The sequence below is a fragment of the Humulus lupulus genome, chromosome X (assembly GCF_963169125.1).
Source record: "Humulus lupulus chromosome X, drHumLupu1.1, whole genome shotgun sequence".
Lineage (NCBI taxonomy): Eukaryota > Viridiplantae > Streptophyta > Magnoliopsida > Rosales > Cannabaceae > Humulus > Humulus lupulus.
In genome coordinates, this window is record NC_084802.1 from 204856799 (window position 1) to 204878162 (window position 21364).

Below are 21364 nucleotides of genomic sequence, written 5' to 3' on the forward strand. Positions count from 1 at the left end.
CTGGTTCCGATCTTTCAGAAGGACGTCGGTCTCGAGATATACGACTATCGGAGTCATCCAAGTAGGTTCGGAATCAATCATACATACATCTTCCTGCTCTGGCTCGTTAATACTAGGTGCCGAGAGATGTTCAATTGGCACAACATTTAGCTCATCATTCTCGGTGGAAGTAGCAAGCCGAGCTAAGGCATCTACATTCGAGTTTTGCTCTCGGGGAACCTGTTCAATCGCATAAAACTCGAAATGTTCCAATGCTGACTTTGTCTTTTCTAAGTAAGCTGCCATTTTCATGCCACGAGCCTGATATTCTCCCAAAATTTGGTTAACCACTAGCTGGGAGTCGCTGTAGCAATGTATTGCTTTAGCTTTGAGCTCTTTGGCTATACGAAGTCCCGCCAGTAAAGCCTCGTATTTGGCCTCGTTATTTGATGCGTTGAAGTCGAATCTTAAGGCAGAATGAAATCTGCTTCCTGCGGGAGTGATCAAAATGACCCCTGCCCCCGATCCATTTTCATTAGATGACCCGTCGACGTAAAGTTTCCACAGCTCGTGGGCCGGGGTTATAACTTCATCGTTGGTCATGCCAGTACATTCCACTATAAATTCTGCCAAGGCCTGTGCCCTAATGGTCATCCTTGGGTGGTAGGTGATCTCAAATTTCCCAAGTTCAACTGCCCATTTAAGAAGTCGACCTAAAGCTTCTGGCTTAGACAAGACTTGTCTTAGTGGTTGATCAGTTAATACATGGATGTGGTGTGCCTGAAAGTAGGGTCGAAGTTTTCGAGATGAATGAATTAAGCTGAGAGCTAGCTTTTCCATCAAGGGGTATCTCGACTCTGCCCCCAGTAATCTTTTACTGACGTAATACACAGGCCTCTACACCTTTCCTTCTTCTCGCACGAGCACTGCACTTATGGCGTGCTCGGTAGTGGCAAGATATAAATATAGCACTTCTCCCGTAATAGGTTTTGATAAGATGGGGGGTTCTGCGAGGTGCTTTTTAAGCTCTTGGAAGGCGAGCTTGCACTCTTCCGTCCATTCAAATTTCTTGCCTCCCCTCAATAGGTTGAAAAATGGAAGACAACGGTCTGTAGATTTCGAGATAAACCTACTTAGTGCCGCCATCCTGCCGGTCAAACTTTGGACATCTTTGTGTCTTCGAGGTGAGGGCATATCGAACAGGGCCTGGATCTTGTCTGGGTTAGCTTCTATTCCACGAGCGTTTACAATAAAACCCAGGAATTTTCCTGATGATACCCCAAAGGAGCATTTCTGAGGGTTAAGCTTCATGTTATACTTCCGGAGCACGGCAAAGCATTCTTCGAGATCATCAACATGGTTATTGTTAAGTTGGGACTTGACTAACTTGTCGTCAACATAAACTTCCATATTGTTCCCTATTTGCTCCGAAAACATCATGTGCACAAGCCGCTGGTATGTGGCCCCAGCATTTTTGAGCCCGAATGGCATGACATTATAACAATATAGCCCTTTGTCCGTTATGAAGCTCGTATGTTCCTGGTCAGGGGCATGCATGGAAATCTGGTTATATCCAGAATAGGCATCCATGAATGACATCAGTCCATGCCTGCCGTGGCATCCACGAGCTAGTCGATTCGTAAAAACAGTCTTTCGGACGGGCCTTATTGAGATCCGAATAGTCGATGCAGGTTCGCCACGTCCCATTGGGCTTCGGAACCAGTACCGGATTAGCCACCCAATCGGGGTAAAAAGCATCCCTAATAAATCAGTTTGCTTTCAACCTGTCGACTTCCTCTTTCAGTGCCTTCTTTCTATCGTCGTCCATCTGTCTTCGCTTTTGCTGCTTCGGTGGGAAGCTTTTATCGATATTTAACGCGTGGCTCACAATATTTGGACTTATTCCCACCATGTCCGAATGTGACCATGCGAAGATATCCTGATTTCTCTTCAGAAAGCAAATTAATTTCTATTTAGTTTCTTCGCATAGATGTTTCCCGACCTTTACCGTTCTCGATGGATCTGATTCTTCGAGCTTGACATTCTCGATCTCTTCTAATGGCTCGAGGTCAGCTCTTTCCTCCACTCTTGGGTCGATCTCTTCGTCTATCTCTAAGATCATCCCGTCCTTATTTTGGATAACGACGAGTGTTTGTTCACTGGCTTGTTTTTTTCCTCTTACGGAAATGTTATAGCATTCCCTTCCGGCTAACTGGTCTCCTTTCAGCATCCCGATGCCACTAGAAGTCGGGAACTTGATGGCCAGATGCCTTACAGATGATACTGCCCACAGCCCTACTAGGGCGGGTCTCCCGAGCAGTACATTATAGGCTGATGGCAGGTCCACTACTACGAACTCCATCATCTTGGTCACCAAGACCGAGTAGTCTCCCAAGGTTACTGGGAGTTCGATGGACCCCATACAGGCAATGCCCTCTCCTGAAAAGCCGTACAAAGTTGTTGCACACGCTTTTAGGTCTCGAAGCGCGAGTCCCATCTTTTCTAGGGTGGCCTTATAGAGAATGTTCACGGAGCTCCCATTATCAATGAGAACTCGGTGAACTCTCTTGTTCGCGAGCTGGAGAGTGATGACCAGCGGGTGATTGTGGGGGAACTAAACATGGGACGCATCGTCCTCAGTGAAGGTTATTGGTTGAGATTCAACCTTCTGGAATTTTGGAGCTCTAGGTTCGGGTTCATAAGGAGACCCGTCCCCAGTTTTTAGCTCGTTCACATATCGTTTTTGGGCATTCCTGCTCACTCCTGCGAGATGAGGTCCACCCGACATGGTTATCACGTCTTCTCCATCAATTGGAGGGGGCCTATCTTCTTCCCTGGCTCGGGAATTGTTATTTTGTGCAGGTTGTGGCGCAGCTGCCCTCTGGCTTGTAGACGCCTGATTAGTATTCTGGTTTTTGACATATTGTCTGAAATAGCCTCTCGAGATCAATCCTTCGATCTCGTCTTTCAACTGTCGGCACTCATCAGTAGTGTGCCCGGTGTCTCTGTGAAATCGACAATATTTGCTGGAGTCCCTTTTGGACTTTTGATTTCTCATGGGGTCTGGATGTCTGAAAAGGACCTGGTTTTCATTAGCCAGGTATAAATTCTCCCGAGACTCGTTGAGCTCGGTGTACACTTTTTACACGGAGAAATATCTTTCCCCCTTCTTCTTCTTTCCCCCTTCGGCCTCGGGGTTACTTCCTTCGTTCTTCTTTCTCTTGGAAGGGTTTTCCGCAGTAGGCTTTGAGGCTGGTGGGTCCGCCGAGGTTGAGGTAGAGTTTATGTTTATCGTTGTAGTTACGGGCTGAGAGGTCATATTCAGTGTCGACCTCTCCTCCTCTACATTGACAAACCTCTGAGCTCGTTTATTAAACTCGGTTAGGGACCTCACCGGTTTTCTCTGCATATCGTCCCAGAGAGCACTTCCTGGCATTACTCCAGCTTGGACAGCCATTAGATGACCGCTGTCATCCACATTTCGAGCTCGGGAAACTTCCAAGTTAAACCTCGTAAGGTAACTTTTCAATGTCTCTCATGGCTGCTGCCGAACGTTAGTCAGAGTTGATGCCTCAGGTCTAACCCCCATCATGGCTCTGAACTGCTTCTTGAAGTCCTTTGATAGTTGATCCCAAGAAGTGATTGAATGTCTTTTATATTTCTCGAACCAGCTTTTGGATGGTCTTGTAAGCGATGCTGGAAATAGCATGCATCTGAGCTCGTAACCCACGTTACTTGCTCTCATTATGGTATTGAATGTGCTAAGATGGCTGTATGGGTCGAACTTTCCCTCAAAAGTTGGGACATGAGGGATCCGAAATCCTTGAGGAAACGGAGTATTGGAAATATGGGGAGCGAACGGTTCGAGCTCCTCATCATAATCCTCATGCCGACCCCGACCTTGCTCATTTTGCAAAAGTCTGAAGGCCTTTTCCAACTGATCAATTCTTTCCTGGACCGGGTCCGCGAGGGGTCTTGCCTGAAATCGGCTGTCGTTGATCACAATTCCAGGCTCGCGCCTCCACAGGGGATCTTTACGCCCATTTAGGCGATCCCTTAGGTCCGGGTTTGACGGGTTAACATTACCTCGATTCTGATTCAAGTGTTCCCGCAAGTCGGAGTGATTCCTGTGGTTCCCAGTATTCTTTCAACCTCGATCATACATACTGACTGATCTAGTATCTCCTGAGTCATCACTGGTAAGACTCGTCGCATGATTATTTCGAGATGGGTCTCTTTCATGCTGCCTCGTCTCTGCAGTGCGAGACTGGGACATTTGACTTCTTGTAGATTGGGCGCCTCTTCGCTCCCTGAAGGCTTCTTTGTTCCCTTGCCCCCTTCCCGCACGTCTTTCCTCATCATCTCGAACTGGTTGACCATTCCTGCGAGGCGGTGAAGGGTATCTTATAGGCGATGGCGGGAACCGTATGGGTGACGGTGGCTGTCACCCATTTCGAGGCCTAGACGATCCGGAGTTTGCCCGAGACGGGTCGGTTGCATTCTGCGTGTTACCAGGGATTTGAGTTCGAGCCTCTGTAAGGGCTCGGTTATTCCCACTTCCCGCTAGTACTTCTGCAGTTGAATTAACCGGAGCCCTAGCTCGGGTACTTCTTTGGGGTCTCGAGGGAGCGGATTGCTCTGCTAGTGCCAGAGGTTGCTCTGGCCTCCTCGTGGCAGCATTTTTTCGAGGACATCCACGAGGCCTGCGGAGAGGAACATGCACGTCCCTCAGAGGAGGGGCTGTGCCGCCTGAGCCTCTGCGGCTAACCTAGCTAACTCCTCATTCCGCTTATTAGCTTGAGCCAATTGTTTTTTCAACTTTCGGTTTTCAAGTTCCACAACGGGGACGTACCGTTCAGGATTGTAGTACATATCCTCATCCCTTGGGGCTGGAGGTCCCCGAGAATCACGGAGGACTCGCTTCTCTCTTCAGTATCTGGGTTTACCATCGGTTGCTTCCCAGGGCGTCTTGGATAGTTTTCTTCAGGAATGTTTTGATCGTTTGCGGCCATAACTGTTCAGGGATCACACTGCTTAAGGCTCATAATGAAAGCACCAAACTGTTGACGCCGTTTTTCGTCAACTTAAACTGTAGAGCATGTAAACAGTAAAGAATTATGACCAGAAAAACACAATAAAATAAGGAGAGTATTTTACGTGGTTCAGCAGTTAACTCTGCCTAGTCCACGAGTCTATGTTATTAGAACTTAGGAAATTTCTGGAAATTCTTCAGGGATGAATTCTCCAGAGTTTCTCTCAAGATCACCAAATTTCGGTCCTCTACAAAGGTACATGACTTCTCTATTTATAGAGGAAGTCTCAGAATACTATCTCACACGTTCAGGGAAGTTATCCTATATATTAATAAATTTAATAGCTTTAAAGCCTGTAACTCCTATATACAAGGAAACGTCCCCTGAAGATCAGGCGGTGTATAACTGACTAATAAATATTCCTTTATGATAGGGAAGTTACAACAATAAATGTAGACTGTGTCTCTTCAAATGACTCATTAAGCTGTTCGAAATCAGCAATCAGCATAATCAGCATCATGCCAGTCTAGGTCTCTGAGTAACTTTTGAGTTATATTATTTTCTCCAAGACCACATTGTTTCGAGCTTACACTCATGTCAGGCTCGGACCACTTGATCGAGAGGTCACCCGAAATGGACGCCTTCCGATGTCTGTCTTTCGAGCTTATAAGGACTTCGAGGTTGCCACCAACTATGAAGGTTCGGCGCCTAGGTTGCGAACACGTGTTCTAGATATTGCGAGCTCACACCTGACGAATCCAGCTTTCGAGATCACAATTATCGAGGCTCGAAATCTGGGTGTAACAAAAAAAATATAAAATATTGAGGCATTATAACATATTAGTTGTCACAAACCTGCTATTTTAGTACAATGGTAAAACTTTTATGGAAATGTATTATTGTAAATTCCTTCTTTTTAAATGTATTATTGTAAATTTGTGATGAGTAATAGTACGTGTACTAAAATTATATACTAAAATATTACACTTAATTTATGTGATAATTTATTTTAATTAATCATATTTACTTCAGATCAGCTCATTATTTAAAAAAACAGTTACACGTGAGTTAATGTAATGATAATTGCACCTCTCCTTATCGATTTGTGATATGGATATCCTACGTGGCATTAAGAAAATAATATTGATGTGTTGTTATTATTATTAATCTTTTACTTAATTAATTAATGAAGGAAAAAACCAAAAAACCGCAAAAAATTCTGGGCAGTCCGACTCGGTTTTGTGACTCTAATCCCCAAAACTGCGCCTAGAAATAGGCCATCCCTACTGGGAGAATGACAGGGAGACCTGAATCTCTCTCTGGCTCACGCTGTTGGCTGCCTCATCTCTCGCCGGACGACTCTTTCCATTCTCCGCTGTCGTTTCAACCCTTTTGTGTCGTCGTTTCGACGTCATCCTTCTCAAACGGCAATCTTAGTTCTTTCACGTACAACTACTCTTCTATTAATTAATCATTAATTGTTCCTTGTGGCCGGTACGTACATTTCTTAATTATATATTTTAATATTCTTATTAATTCGTCTTCTTCTTCTATTTCATGTTTTCACTGGTTAATGACTCCTGATAATTCTTTAATTTCGTTTATAAATAATCTTTCATTTATAAATTAAATAGAATGAAAAAAAATATAGGACTCGGCATAATCTTCAGATGGCTGGTCGTGTTTGGTTTCTTCAGCCATGCAAAGAAAATCCGTTCACGCAAACTTTAATCACTAAAATTCTGAATATTTAATCATTATAACATTACTAGTTTTTATTATATTAATTTTGGTCGAGTCAAAGTAATATAAATAAAATCAATCATAGAGTTTCATCGGGGAATTCTGGCCTCCATAAGGATATATTCGTTTTCAGTCTTATATTATTATAGTCAGTTTTATTTCTTAAGTATTATTTTCTTTTAAGAATAAAGTATTATGTATAATTGAAGTAGAAGTGTATAATCATTCTCCTAATTATTATTATTATTACTACTTGTTTTATAGGTCTACTTGTCTTTGTTTTTTATAATATATATATATTTAATTTTTTCTTTATATAGTACAAATTTTACTTCATTGTCCATTTTTGACACTACTTTTATTGTGAAAGCACTTCGTTCGTATAGAGACGCGTATACCTTTTCAATTTTTATTTTAAATATCATTACTTTTCTGAAGTTTTTTTAAGCAATACTCTTCTTGAGTTGTGCGCTATAAGATAAATACAAAACCGAGTTATCATTTATTATATAACTTGTAATTCTTTGTATTATATTATTTGTAAAAAATAAAAAATTCTTGGTGTATATTTTTTTCACTTAGCTACGGTTATAATAGTTGTGGATTACCGTGATGAATTGTAGATTTTACACATGTGAAACCCATTTTTTTATATAATGGTGTTCATTGTAATTACACCGATCCTTTAGCAAAATTTTAAGAAAATTTAAATAATTTAGGGTACCGAAAATAAGGTCTAAAATAATATTTAGGTACATTACGATATTGAAAATTTGGAATCCTCTTATTAAATTATTCAAATTTTTCTAAAAATTTAAAAGAGGTTTATTGTGACTATAATAAACACCAAAAAATTTAGAAGAAATTTGTTGTGACTACAATAACACCGGCATTACCATCATTTAAAAAAAAATTACAATCATAATTTATTATCATATATAAAAATGTACAATTTAGCATAATAGTGCTTAAAATTCATACAATATTGTAGTCGTGCCAAATATTTATATATGTAAGAACAATGTAAATTTGTTATTAGTTAATTAATACGTGTGGCTGGGTAGGTACTCTAATGTTTTATAGATTATAAATACATTAATTCACCGTCAAATTAATGGACTAAACTTCTGATTTCTTTATTATTTTTTAAAAACAACACAAATATCACCTTACAAAACGTGTAATTTGTTGGTTTAGTAAAGTGGTCACACTCTATCTCAATAAAAATGTGAACATATTAATATATATATCATTATATAAAAATAAACTATATTATCCTCTCATAATTCTTAATTATCTGCAAAAGAATACTCTCCTCACATCAATTCCACGTGTAATCTTTTCTGTCAATAACGGCTGATAGAGTAATTTCATTAAATCCAACGGCTCTAAAAGGCACAATCTTGTGGGCATGCCAGACAAGAAACAGCGTGGATTTTTTTAAAAAAAAAAATTTCACAGTTATTAATTGATTTTTTGGACCTCATTATTAGCTATCTTAGTTTATCAATCACCCTTAAATATATTGATTTTTTTTGGTTTTTTATATTAAGATTTTCTTTATATACATACATACATACCATTTCAATCTAATTATATATATACTCTTTTTTTTTTTTTTTTGAAATTTCCAGGTATAGCATTAAAGAATGAACCAAAGATTCTGGTTTTTCCCAAATAAAACCCAATCTCGACGTCACCACCACAGATTAGCTGGCTCTGCTCTATCTAATATATAAATATCTCTATTACAATATAACCTAACCCAACCTCACTCTTCCTTATATCCATTACCAAACAACCCCTTCCCTCTTTCTCTCTATCTATTTCTTCATGCACTTCTTATTCACCTAAACTCATTGTTTGTTATTCCACTCTTTCAAAAATGCAAGTCACAACAGAAACCCTAGAACGAGGTCTCAGTAGCCTCAATCTCTTCACCCAAGAATCACCCGAGAAACAACAAGAACCATCACGAAACTCCGGTCACGGCGGTCGTTCTGATTCGATGCCTTCGTCGTCGTCAATGATCGGAGACTACATTGGGATGGAGAGCTGCGTGGACGTTCTCAAAGAAGGAGAGGAATACGATTTCCCTGAAAACAGCGCTGATCTCAGCCATCGATTCCGGTGTAAGCGAGATGAGCATAGACTGGAGATGATGATGAAGAAGAAGAAAGTATTCCCACCACCGATCCCACTCCTCGCTCGGACCGAGAATCTTCCTTGTCGTATGCCGTGGGTCTTGAGACGAGACTACACCAGTGACGGTCGCTTGATCCTAACCGAAGAGAAGGTCCTTCGTCACGAGTACTTCCGTGCCCACAGATCCAATGGTCGTCTAACCTTACAGCTTGTTCCGCTCGACGACGACGACGACGACGACGATGATGATAACAACGTCGAAGACGACGACGACGACGACGTTTTGGGCTCCAATGATCATCGGTCATTGATTGCTGAAGGTACTTATAACGGTACTAGTAGTGAAGATGATCATAACAAAGAGTGTAACGTTGATGATAATCTTGTGGTGAATGAAGAAGAGGATGGGAATGGGAATGGGAATCGGAATCGGAATATGGTGGAGGAATCAAAGAATGGGAATAGTATAACTAATAATGAGGGAATATTGGGAGGGGGAAATAATAATAACAACAACAATAATATGTGTTTAAATTACAGTAGCGTGAGAGGGTCATGTTCATGTGTCTTAGGAATGGCAGTGCCGGCAATTAAAACCGTTCATAGTTAGACAATACTATGATGATTAGGAGTCTCATTCATATGGGTTCAGACTTGAGAGAGCTTTAGAGAGCTATAGCTTTTTTTTACATTTAATTTTAATTGGGAAAATATCTTCATTTTGAAGTTATTTTTTTTGGTCATTAATAATTGATTAGATTTTTTGTTCTTTGATTTTCTTTTTTCTGTCTTTATATTGATCAAATTTTGCGTATTAAATGAAAATCACCTCACTTTTTTTTTTTTCTCATCCTATCATTAGCAATCATAAGAGAAATAAAAAGAGCTAACTTTTAACGAATTTTCTTTTAATAAAAGAAATGTCTGCTAAGACAGCCAAAACGATGAGTTCTAAAGTAATTGCTTTAAAGCTGCCTGCTTATAGATTTAAACGTAAGTATACAGACTGTTTTAAATCATCCACGTAACGTTTATCATCTTTCAATCAATACATGGCTCGACCGGCCTGTTTCAAAATGTGAAATTTGAAATTTGAATTTCTATATTTGTGTGATCCTAAAATACTCAATTTCGAAAGGTTTATATATAAATATCAACGTGTCTTTCTATTGGATTTTTGCTAGTTTAATTATTTTTATTAAAACTAACGGTTTGACAACTAATAACACATACACTTATTTTACAAGATTGAATTCTTTTAAAAAAAATATATAGTAATAATGTATAATTATACTATTAACAATTGAAAACAAAAAAACAAAATTGTCCTATAACAACATAACAGAGATAATGAGTATATTACAAAATCAAAATTATTTTAAAACATGCATAAAAAAAAAAGTATTATTTAATCCATTTTTTTTCTAAAATAATAATGATAATAATAACATAATAATAATAATAATAATAATAATAATAATAATAATAATTATTATAAATTCTTTTATTTTATATAGCGAAAAGTTTTACATGCCTTATTAGTTTAAAACATCCTCATTTTGATTCAAATAGACAGAAAATATTATTTATTATTATATATTATATAGGATAAAAAAATTAGAGCTAAGATTACAAAATTAAAACTTATAAATGGATACGTGTCTTACCAGTACTAGTGTGTATACCGGTGTTATTTTATATTAATCATTGGTACTTAGTATTTCAATTTTATCTTTTCTAGTTTTTAATACATCTTCTAATTGAGGCGATCTTCTGCCAACCTAGTTGATCAGATGTTTAAAGTCGTATTCCGACTTTTCTCTTTACAGTAGTTTGTTTTAATTTATTTTTAAAAGTCAATATTCAATTCATGAAATAAAAGAAAGAATGTCGCAATTTTATATATATCTTGATCACACTTAACTCTTTAGGCCACCATATATATGATGATAAGTTCGATAAAGCCACGCCACTCTTCATCGGGTAAAAATGTTGATTATGAAAGGAGGTAGGGTGTTTATTGGACCATATTAAATGAATTTAAGCTCATTCGATCCAATTTAATTATTTATTAGACGTTGGATCTTTACAACTGATCAAATCCAATTAAATTGAATCAACCTAGTGAAAACAAAATAATTAAATGTGAAATAAACTATTTTAACTTTGTTTTTAAAGATTATAAATTATTTAATTTTTTTTAAATTTATAATATATTTTAAATAACTAGAATATATATAATAATGCACCAAAATTACTGCTTTAATAAGTAAAAAATTGGAGAGAGATGAACTCTTCTTGTACGTCCTTGGATAGTACACCCGGAATTTTCCATATAGATATTACATATTCTGTTAGCCATTCATCGAGGTCTGATGAAACGTCACACCCCTCGAGAAAAATATCTAAGCACTGATCTAGCTAGTGGTAGAAAAAAATTGCAGTAACAACAATTTACGAGAAACCAGCTGATTTAGATATATTCAAATTTATGTTGTATGATATATTGGGTAATCATCATATCATCATATAGTAGATGATCATGTAGTACAGCTATGTATATATCTCCTAATATCACATCAGAGATGTCAGAAATACTCATCATTGGCCTGCTCTTCATAGAGATCATATATAAAATCTCACAGTAAAAGTTGCAGGGTTTAATAATCACCTGGCCGATCATTTTCGCCATTATTGATGAGGGTTGTCAATGTCATATTTAGTTGGGTCCGAACAGCGTGCATGCTCGGCTGTCGCTCTCTTTCTTTTTGGTATGTCAAGAATTAATTAACACGATTGAAATTCCATGAAGAGCAAAATCAAGCCAGCCATGCATGCATGCATGCATGCAAGCATGATGCAATTCGTTGAATTTTCTCGATCGAGTCAATCCAAAATTTGGCTAATTTGGATGACAGTTGGCATAATTAAGTTTTGCTTTTTGGGTCACTCTATTTTTTTTAATGGCAATTAGCATTATTATCCATAGCATTGATTTCATGTAACCTAACAAAGCTATACGCGGTCAATCGAGAATGCACAATGGCAGATATAGTAAGATTGACCACTGCATCCACGTCCCTCGCAATGACAGGTATAATCATATCACAATATTGACCTTATTGTGAATGATTAATGTTGTACTAATTGTATTATTCAAAATTTTAATTTGTTTATATCAACTAGCTCATTCTTACATATTAATGATTTGATAGTATAATTGAGTGGAAGTATTTTTCATAGACATGAAATCTATAACTTCTGTTTAAGAAGTGAATCGACAATTTCCTTATAATTTAGTTCAAGTATTAAATGATAGATTACTCATTTCTATATTAATTAAGTCTACAAAATATTATTTACAAAGAATTTAAATATAAAATACTAATAAGGGGTAAAATAATAATTTACATCCATCTCATTAGTAGATCATCATTGGAGGATTGAATTAGGGGTTATGATTATAACAATAGATAACATATTTACATTTGGTGTAAGACGTTCTATGAATTCAAAAATGCAATTCTGAGTCTATAGTGGAGTCACGAGGAATTAACAAGGTAGTGTGATTATTTTTTTTATAAATAAACTCACGACAACTTATTGAAGCTTGGGTTCATGAATCCACTATTCTTGAATAATTAATTTAATTATTAATTATAAAAACATCATATTGACTGGTTCAATGGAAATAAATAATGTTAAATTATTTATTGATATTTTATTGCAAAGTCTCAAAAAGAGAGTATTATAACCAATTTAGACAATTGTGTTAATATTGATAAATTAGTATTAGTATTAATAAAATGAATTAAATAAATGTCAAAATTATAATTGATTAATTTTGACAAGTATTTAAATAATTATAATAATTAAATAATTAAAATAAAATGGGAAACTAAAACCTATTTTATGCCCTAGCTAATTGCCTATATATACTAGTGTTATAAAATGCATTAGGTCAGATGAATTATGACAAGGTAAAAATTCACTCGTAATATTCTATACCTAGTCGCCCACTCTCTCTTAGTTTTCTCTCTAGGAATTCTCTTCTCATGTGTTGAGACTTGCCGACACAAACACTAGGTTGTTTTAGAGAAGGACTTTGAAGACTTTGGTCTTGTTTCAAAGAGGTTTGGATTTATTGCAATACCTAACATTCAACAAGGACAAAAGGTTAGGGAATCCAAATAGTGTAGTCATTGTTCCGCCACACATCTCTTAAGTACTCTAATGGTTCTATTATTGTATTTACATATCTCTGTATAAAAATTACTTCAATGCATGTATTTATGTTTTCTATTGTATGTTATTTTGTGCAATAGGGAGCATGCATATAAACTTACATAAATGAGATCCTTCAACACAGTGTCACCTTTAATATACAAGAAATTAGGGACGACACATGGGAAGTCGCTTCTAATATTCTTAAAAAGTATTACGGCAACACGACACCGCTAATAAATGAATAGTTGCTCCAAATAATGAGGTATTTTGTCCAGAAAAAAAGGGAAATGTAGGCAGTTTTTTTAATTTTCGTGAAAATTATTAGGGGCGACAATAATGTTATATACCCAGCCTTGTCCCCTCCGCTCACTCCTGCAACTTAAATAAAAACAGAGAACCCCCAAACCCCGAAACCCCACCCCCACCCCCTTCCCCGATCTCTTCTCCCTCACTCTCTCGCCCCTATCTCTTTCTCTTTCTCTCTCTTGCCCCTTCCCTGATCTCCTCTCTCTCTCCCTTATCTCAGCTCCACCACCACCACTGAAAGGCTACATCGACCACCACTGGATCCAATACAGTATATATATATTTTAGTTTTTATTTATTTATTTTTATTATATATATTTATATTTTAGTAATTATTATATTGTGTTTGGGTGTAAAGATTGAAGGAGAAAGGCAGCAAGGTATTTTTTTTGGTTTGATTATGTTTTTTTTAATCAGTTTAATTTAGTTAATTAAAAATATATTTATATTTGAAATGTTTGAAATATAAGAATTATTAGTGTTAATATGTGTTTAGGTAATGTTAGTGTTATTAGTATTTATTTAGAAAAAATAAATTGTGAATGTTTACTAATATGTGTTTAGAAAAATTTATTGTGAATGTGTGTAGAAAATAATATGTGTTTAGTGTTATTAATATATTTGTAGAAAAATATATTGTGAATATGTGTATAGAAAAATGTACAATATACTGTCAATTTTTTGTGAATTTTCTGAATTCCATTTGCAGGCTTTTAAATTTTTGGGATAGCTTAGAAATAGTTGTTATGCTGCCGAAATTTTTTTAGACTTAGGGGACTAAATAAATAATTAAATAATAAATAAAACTTTGAGTAATTTGAATTAACAAAATAAATTAAAGAATAAATTAAAAAATAGATAAAAAATGTAATTTAATAGTTTAAAAATAAATTAAAAAATTAGATAAATAATTTAAAATTTTTAATAGTTTAAAAAATTGGATAAATAATTTAATTTAATATTAGCAAATTTAATAATTTAAAAAAATTAAAAAATTAGATGAATAATTTAAAAAGAAATTAAAAGTTATAATTTAATTTAATATTAACAAATTTAATAATTTAAAAATAAATTAAAAAATTAGATAAATAATTTAAAAATAAATTACAAAATTTGATAAATAATTTAATTTAATATTAAAAAATTTAATAATTCTAAAATAAATCATTCATATATTCAAATTTTTAAAAAATAATATTATTTGTAAATTTATATTAATTTGTAAGATGAAAAATTAAGTTGATAATTAAAAAAAACTAATTAAGAAAATAAAATAGTAATTAATAATAGTTTTAAATATTATAAAATAAGAGCTTATAAAACATCATATTTTTTGTTGACCCTCAATTTAGTCAGTGACACGGAGTCACGAAAAATGATAAGAATAATAGAGCTGAATGCAAGAATGTAAACGACACAAGGAATTTATAGTGGTTCGTCCTGGAGATTGGAAATAACCTATGTCCACTTAGAGTTTTATTGATGTACAAACCCAAAACCTGCGATCAGCGAGCAATGGTTCATTGAGTTTCACAAGTCTCGAAGATAGATACAAGTCTTGTGTATAAACTCACTATTTCTCTCTGAATACAAAATATTGCATGTGTCATAAATGAATCCCATGAGTCCTCTTTATAGGCTCATGGATGTACATATGGGCCGATGGGATGTCCTCAATTTGTGTTACAAGCATAAGAAATTAGAAACATAAATAATAATATTTACATATAAAATAATTAAATATCTCAGGAATATCTAACTTATAACTGTTTCTGAACGTTTGTCTCGGTTCCACAAGTAGCTCTGGTCCTATGCTTTTGTATACCTCCTTTTCTTGCTACTCAGCATATTTGTACGCCTATCGAGTATTTTAATCTCTTCTTGAAACTCTGGTCGTAGGACGACCAACTCTTCACTAATAACCAATCACGTGTTGTTCATGTGCCATTTAACATGCCACGTCATCTTGCAAATATTTAGGGAAACATTTAAATGCGAACATCATTTAATAAACTTACTCAACCAACATTCTTGCTGACCCGTGAAATCCGACTTTACTTACTTTCTAAAAAAAGTAAGTAATCATGACTTTTTCCGTTTCCCAGGCATGATTTGACGGTTATTGCTATTTCCCATGCAAAAATCCTAAAATCTCATCATTACGCGTCAGATACCCTTGACCGATATAAATACCCATCTTCTTCCTTCATTTCATTTTTACACGACCATTCTCTCTCTTCAAGAACATTAAAAAAAACCTCCAAGAACTCCGGAGATTTTAGTGCGATCTGAGGTGTCTTCGAGCAACTCCGAGCAAGTTCTTCGTGATTTCTTCAACAATCCTTACTCCAAGTTTTCAAACCCACCCTCTTAATTTTGTAGCAATTTTCTTGCATTTTTGCTGTGATTTGTCTGTTTTCGTAAATGAGTTTTGTATGTTCTTGAGGGAAATCAGTTTTCAGGTAAAACGTATTGGATTTTATGGGATAAAATGGGAATTTTAGGCAATTTATGGCACATAATGATGTTTAGGAAAGGTATTTAGACATATTGTTATTAATTTGCACACAAAATCGAAGTAAAAATTTGATTTTTGGTATTTTGGAAAAACTAGGTTTTTCCTGCCTATTTACGAAGTAGAAAAGTTTTTCTAAAAAGCTTTTCAATTTCACAGGTTTTTTGTGTTTTTACCAGGATGCTGCTAGTCGGATAAACGCCTAACTTCTATCCACGAGCAGCGTTATCTTTTTTGTTCCTTTTCTTTTTGTTCTTCTTTCTCTATTGGTCGTAGTTTCTCACTTCCCCCTTGTTCTTCTCAGATATTCATGCATGATCCCTGGGGAGGTGAGAGACCAATAGATAGAGATCTCCTTGCTTTGTTGTTCGAGGATCAGGAACAACCTTCTCTGCCCGTTCCAGAGCCTTCGGCACCACCCCCAATTCCTTTGACCAACTTTCCTTGAGAATTTTCAAAGAAAAAAAATCAAACATGGGCCGTTTTAAACATACTGCCCATAGAAAAAGAAAAAGCATTGATTCACCTACCGGCCATCCAACAACAAACACTGAGGGTCCTTCGAGTGACCCTCAACCCTTAAGGGTTGCACCACCAGAAATCCAACCTAAGGCTCGTCCACATGAGGGCCCACGAGTAGATGTACCCTGGTACATCACCCCTCCAAGTGTCATATCAACCAGGATGGTGGCAAAGTATCCCAAGAAGTACGAGCTTCCTGGGATTACTTTATATAGGTCCACATCTGACTAGATGACAAACGTGTCCAGAGGCACCTTTAGTGTCTGGTCGAGGTATCACATAGAAGCTAGGGAAATTTTTCCCTTGCACGACTTTTTTTGTGGGGTAGCTAATTACTTCGAGGTCGTCCCTTTCCAAATAACCCCCAACAGATATAGAGTACTTTGAGCACTCTATATTTTGTACAACCATAAGAAGTGACCTGTGCCCACCCCTCACGAGATTAATTACTTGTTTGATCTCAAATCCAACCCCAACCAAAGTAACACCGGTTTCTTTCATTTTTATCACCTGGAATCTGGTCGCACATTCCTGAGTGATATAACCTACAAGTCCAATGTAGGGAAGTACTTCTAAGAGTATTTCCTCACAACTTATCTGGTCGTAGATAACATGGCCTTCACTCAAAGAGGTAAATTCTTTAGTCTCTGTTCGGTATTCTCTTAGTTACTTTTTATTTTTTTCTTTGTCCTTAGTCGGTTTGCATTGTGTCTAGGTCCATGGTACCGACTAGAACCTACTCTAGAAATGGAGATAAAGGTTGCAGCCCTGTCTAGCATGACGTGTATAGAGAAAGGTGTCAAGGAGCTGATCACAGAAAGTAATTTGCGGATGGTCGGCCTTTTAGAACCCCATCAAGAGGTGAGGGAATCTACCGTGGGGAGCACCTTTGGAGATGGCACTGAGGAACAAGAAAACACCGACAAACAACAAGATGTGTCTCAACCCCTAAGGTGTCGTCCAATGGGAGTGACCATCAGAGAGCCCAACCCCAATGTTCGACCAGCTGATATCCCTCCTAAACATGGGAAGGGAAAACAAAAATTGCCTGAATACGCTAGTCGCGCGTTTGAATCCTCCGTCGAGAATGGTATGGATTTTTCACTCTTAGATACATTTCCCATCCCTTATCATCTATTTGATAGGGACGAAAACATTATTTTTTTCCAACCAGTAGTTTTAGCTTGGATGTAACGACCCAAAATCGTTATTAAGGCTTAAGGGCCTCGATTAGGGTGCCTGGAGGGCATAATGGACTTTATGATTAATTTTAATGAGTAAAATGCATGATTATAATTTAAAGCATGTTATATGACTATTTGAATATTTGAGATGCATGACTATGTGTATTAGTATGCATGTAGGCCCTGATTGTGTTAGAAGGGCATAATTGTAATTTTGGCCATTTTGGGCATAACTGTATTGTTATGTGATGATTGTTGAGACCACAATGGTATGTGGATGTATCTGTGATTTGTGACTCGAGATGATCCCAGATAGCAGATTAGCGGAAAAGTCATGGCGAGAATTTATACCCGGCTTGGGGCGAGCCTGGGGTATAAATAGGGATCTGATGAGTATATTGGGGTTTATTTTGATATCGAGGAATATTATTTGGTGATTTATCAGGTATTGGGAAGCAAGCGGGAAAATATTAGAGACACTTGAGGATTAGCGGGAATTGGGTAAAATGACTAAAATGGCCCTACTTGGACAAATGGGTTTAGAATTAATAGGGAGGGCATTTTGGTCATTTGGATTTTTAGAGATAGATTAAATAAGGCTTTATATAGTGAGTGGGATTGTTAGAGAGTGGGAGAAATCTGAAAGAAAAGAAAGAAAAAGGAAGAAAAGGAAGAAAAGAGAAAAACAGAGGGGTTTTGTTTCAAAGGATCAGTTTGGGGTTCTAGCACCATTTCTCTTCAAATTTCTTGGAGCAAAGCTCAGTGGAGAGCTAGGATAGGCTGGGTATCAAGGAACTAAGTTGGACTTGAAGATTTGGCAAGGATTAGCAAGAACACATCAACTTTTGGAGGTAAGTTTTTAGAGTTTTCAGTTTTAATGGTTTGGCTGGTTTGAGCTGTGTTTTGAGCTGAGATGGTGGGAATTTTAGGGAATTTCTGGGCAAGATTTGAGGAAGAGCAAGCTTTGAAGGTCTAGGAAATGAATCAAGGTCGAAATTGCATCAACGGTATGAATTATAAGCCTTTAACTTTGTGGTTTGACTGAATTTCTGGGTTTAGGGTTCATCTATGGTGAATCTTGAGATTTGGGATGCATGAGCTTGGGTTTTGAGATTTGGGGATGCTTAGGATGAGTGGAGAGTGTTTATAAGCTTGATTTTGAGTTTGGTAAAGATTTTGGGAAGTTTGGGTTGAGTTTGGATCATAGAAATCGCAGAAAAAGGAAGCTAGTGTTGCCTGCCTACAACTAGCGCTAGTCTTTGGGCGCTGTAGCGCTAGGCCCTGTTTCTGGGTGGTGCGGTTCTGCTTGTAGCGCTATAGCGCTCTCTTTTGAGCGCTGTAGCACTACCCTGTTCCCAGAAAGGGGTTTTTGGGTTATTTTTGAGGGATTTTGACCTAGGGTTCGGGGTTCGATTTCACCACCTTGTTTTGTGGATCTAGGACTTCCCGGGGGGCTCGGGATTGGTCCCGAGGCCAGGTTTTCGGACTTGGGGTTCGGTGTTGACTTTGACCTATGGCTGTGTTTAGGTGTGCGCTAAGGCTCAAGTGGGATTGTGCTCAAGGGGTTAAGTGTTCAAAGCTATCAAATTGACAGGTAAGAAAACTATAGCACCCATAGGACAGGGCATGGGCCCATAGTGTGATTGCAGGGCACGGACCTATATTGCATTACATGTTAGGGTGCAAACTTGATTGAATTGATATATGTTCAAATGTTATTTGAGTTAGACTATCTGTGATTATAGTTGAATGAAACGGCGAGGAGCCGAGAACGGCAATGGAGCCGAGAATGACGAAAGGCCGAGAACGGCAGTGGGGCCGGAAGTACCACTTAGCACATGAAGTGCTTGTAGTCAGGGTGGGACCCCATGGATACACGTGATATCCTTACGGTGAGGACCGAGACCCCAGGCTTTGGTAAGGCTTCTGGGGCGGCATGGCCGGGTCGCTTAAGTCTATTGGTTGACCCGTTTATCTATGGACAATCTGATATGATTAACTGTATAATTTGCATATGTTATGAACTGCATGAGTTTTCTTGCTGGGCTTCGGCTCACGGGTGCTCTGTGTTGCAGGTAAGGGCAAAGATTGAGTCGACCAGCCATGAGTACGGAGAGCATGAAGCGACGCGTACATGTTTGGCTTGCCCGACTGCTTTGGTTGGGGGTATTTTCGAGAAATGGCTGTAATAACCTGTGATTTTAATAACGGACCAACTATAATCTTATTTTAAGTTGTAAATAGTTTTCAAACCTTATTTTGGGATCCCAAATGTTAAATACTAGAAGTTTTCAATGAAACCACGCGTTTTTAAAGATTACAGCCTTAACTTTTGCTTAGTCACACTTTTGTTTTAAAATCCTCGGTTAGCGAGTTCATTGCACATTGTTTTGTCTTAAAACTCACTTGGTAATGGCTCTAAGGAAGTAGGGCGTTACATTGGACTTCTTTGAGACAGATAGTGATTGTAGCAGTAGTTCCTTAGATAACGTAGCGACCAGTAATTGTAGTTCGGGTACATTACTTGGAATTTCTTTTGATTTTCTGTCTCATTGTGCGAAATTATTTCTTGACATATATGATCGTTCTTGTTTTTTCTTGTAGTCATGCAAACCAACGGTGCATTCGACATTTATGCCTTTGGGGGCAAAACTGCTGGCTTGAAGAAATGGAGTAGGAAAGTGTAATGCCCCGAATTCTCCGTTGTGTTTATCGGCGTGAACAGTAGGCCGGGAGGGCCATACTTGCTTAATTATGTTATTAATTTATTAAATGCATGTATATGTTGATTATATTATGATATGATGTGAAATGCATGCATGTGAGTCCATATTTCTATCCACAGGGGTGTGATGGTAATTTGGCCCATTGTGGGTAAATTGACTAATTGTTCGCATGTTGGTGATATAATTTGAGACCACATTATGATGTGGGTTTGCTCGAGCTATTTGGCATGAGACGATCAAGGAATGTTTAATGTCGGTTTGGTCATAACGGGCTTAAGCTCGGGGCTCGGGGTGAGTCTCGGGGTGTTTTAATGATTAGAGTGTTACCAGACATTAAAGGGTAACGGGATGTGAAATATTGGTGTTTGAGAGTATTGAGATTAGCGGGAATTGGGAAGCGTTAATTATCATTAACGGTGTAGGTGGAAAATGCCAAAATTGCCCTTGAAGTGGTTTTAGAAGCTTTTAAAGACCTAGGGGTATAATGGTCTTTTGGTTTGGATTTATATGAAGCTTAGATGGCTGTAAAAACATAACCCAAAACAGAGTTCTCTTCTTCTCCTTCCCGTACCTTCCCTTCCCTTCATTTTCTTTGCTTCTCCTTTGGAGATTTTGGGCTCAAAGGGTGGAACTAAGCTAGGAAATCAAGGGGCTTAAGCTATAGACTTGGTTCAGCCATTGGAGAGGGTTCAATTCCAGGTTTGAGGTGAGTTTTATCCATTGTTTTACTGGTTTTGCTCTGTTTTCGTTCATGGATTTCAGCTCTTGATTTAGGTGTGGAAAGTTGGAATTAAGGGGAGTTCTTGAGGTGTTTTACTTGGGTTATGTTGAGGGATAGTTAAGGGTGATGTTTGGAGGTTTAAATGGGTATTTGAAAGAGGTTTAGGTGGTGGTTAAATTGGGTTTGAAGGGCTGGTTCCAAGAGAAATCGTAGGAGAAGAAAAACAGGGGTTTTGGCTGAACTGGGTGTTGCGCCGCGGCATG

At 37.4% G+C, this 21364-nt stretch overlaps 1 protein-coding gene across 1 annotated transcript; it reads left to right on the plus strand.

The window, feature by feature from the left end:
* The first annotated feature begins 8354 nt into the window (after positions 1–8354).
* LOC133804910 (target of rapamycin complex 2 subunit AVO1) lies at positions 8355–9811 on the plus strand. The gene has a single exon (XM_062243016.1). The coding sequence runs from the start codon at positions 8641–8643 to the stop codon at positions 9508–9510; it is 870 nt and encodes a 289-aa protein (XP_062099000.1). The 5' UTR covers positions 8355–8640; the 3' UTR covers positions 9511–9811.
* The last annotated feature ends 11553 nt before the right edge of the window (positions 9812–21364 follow it).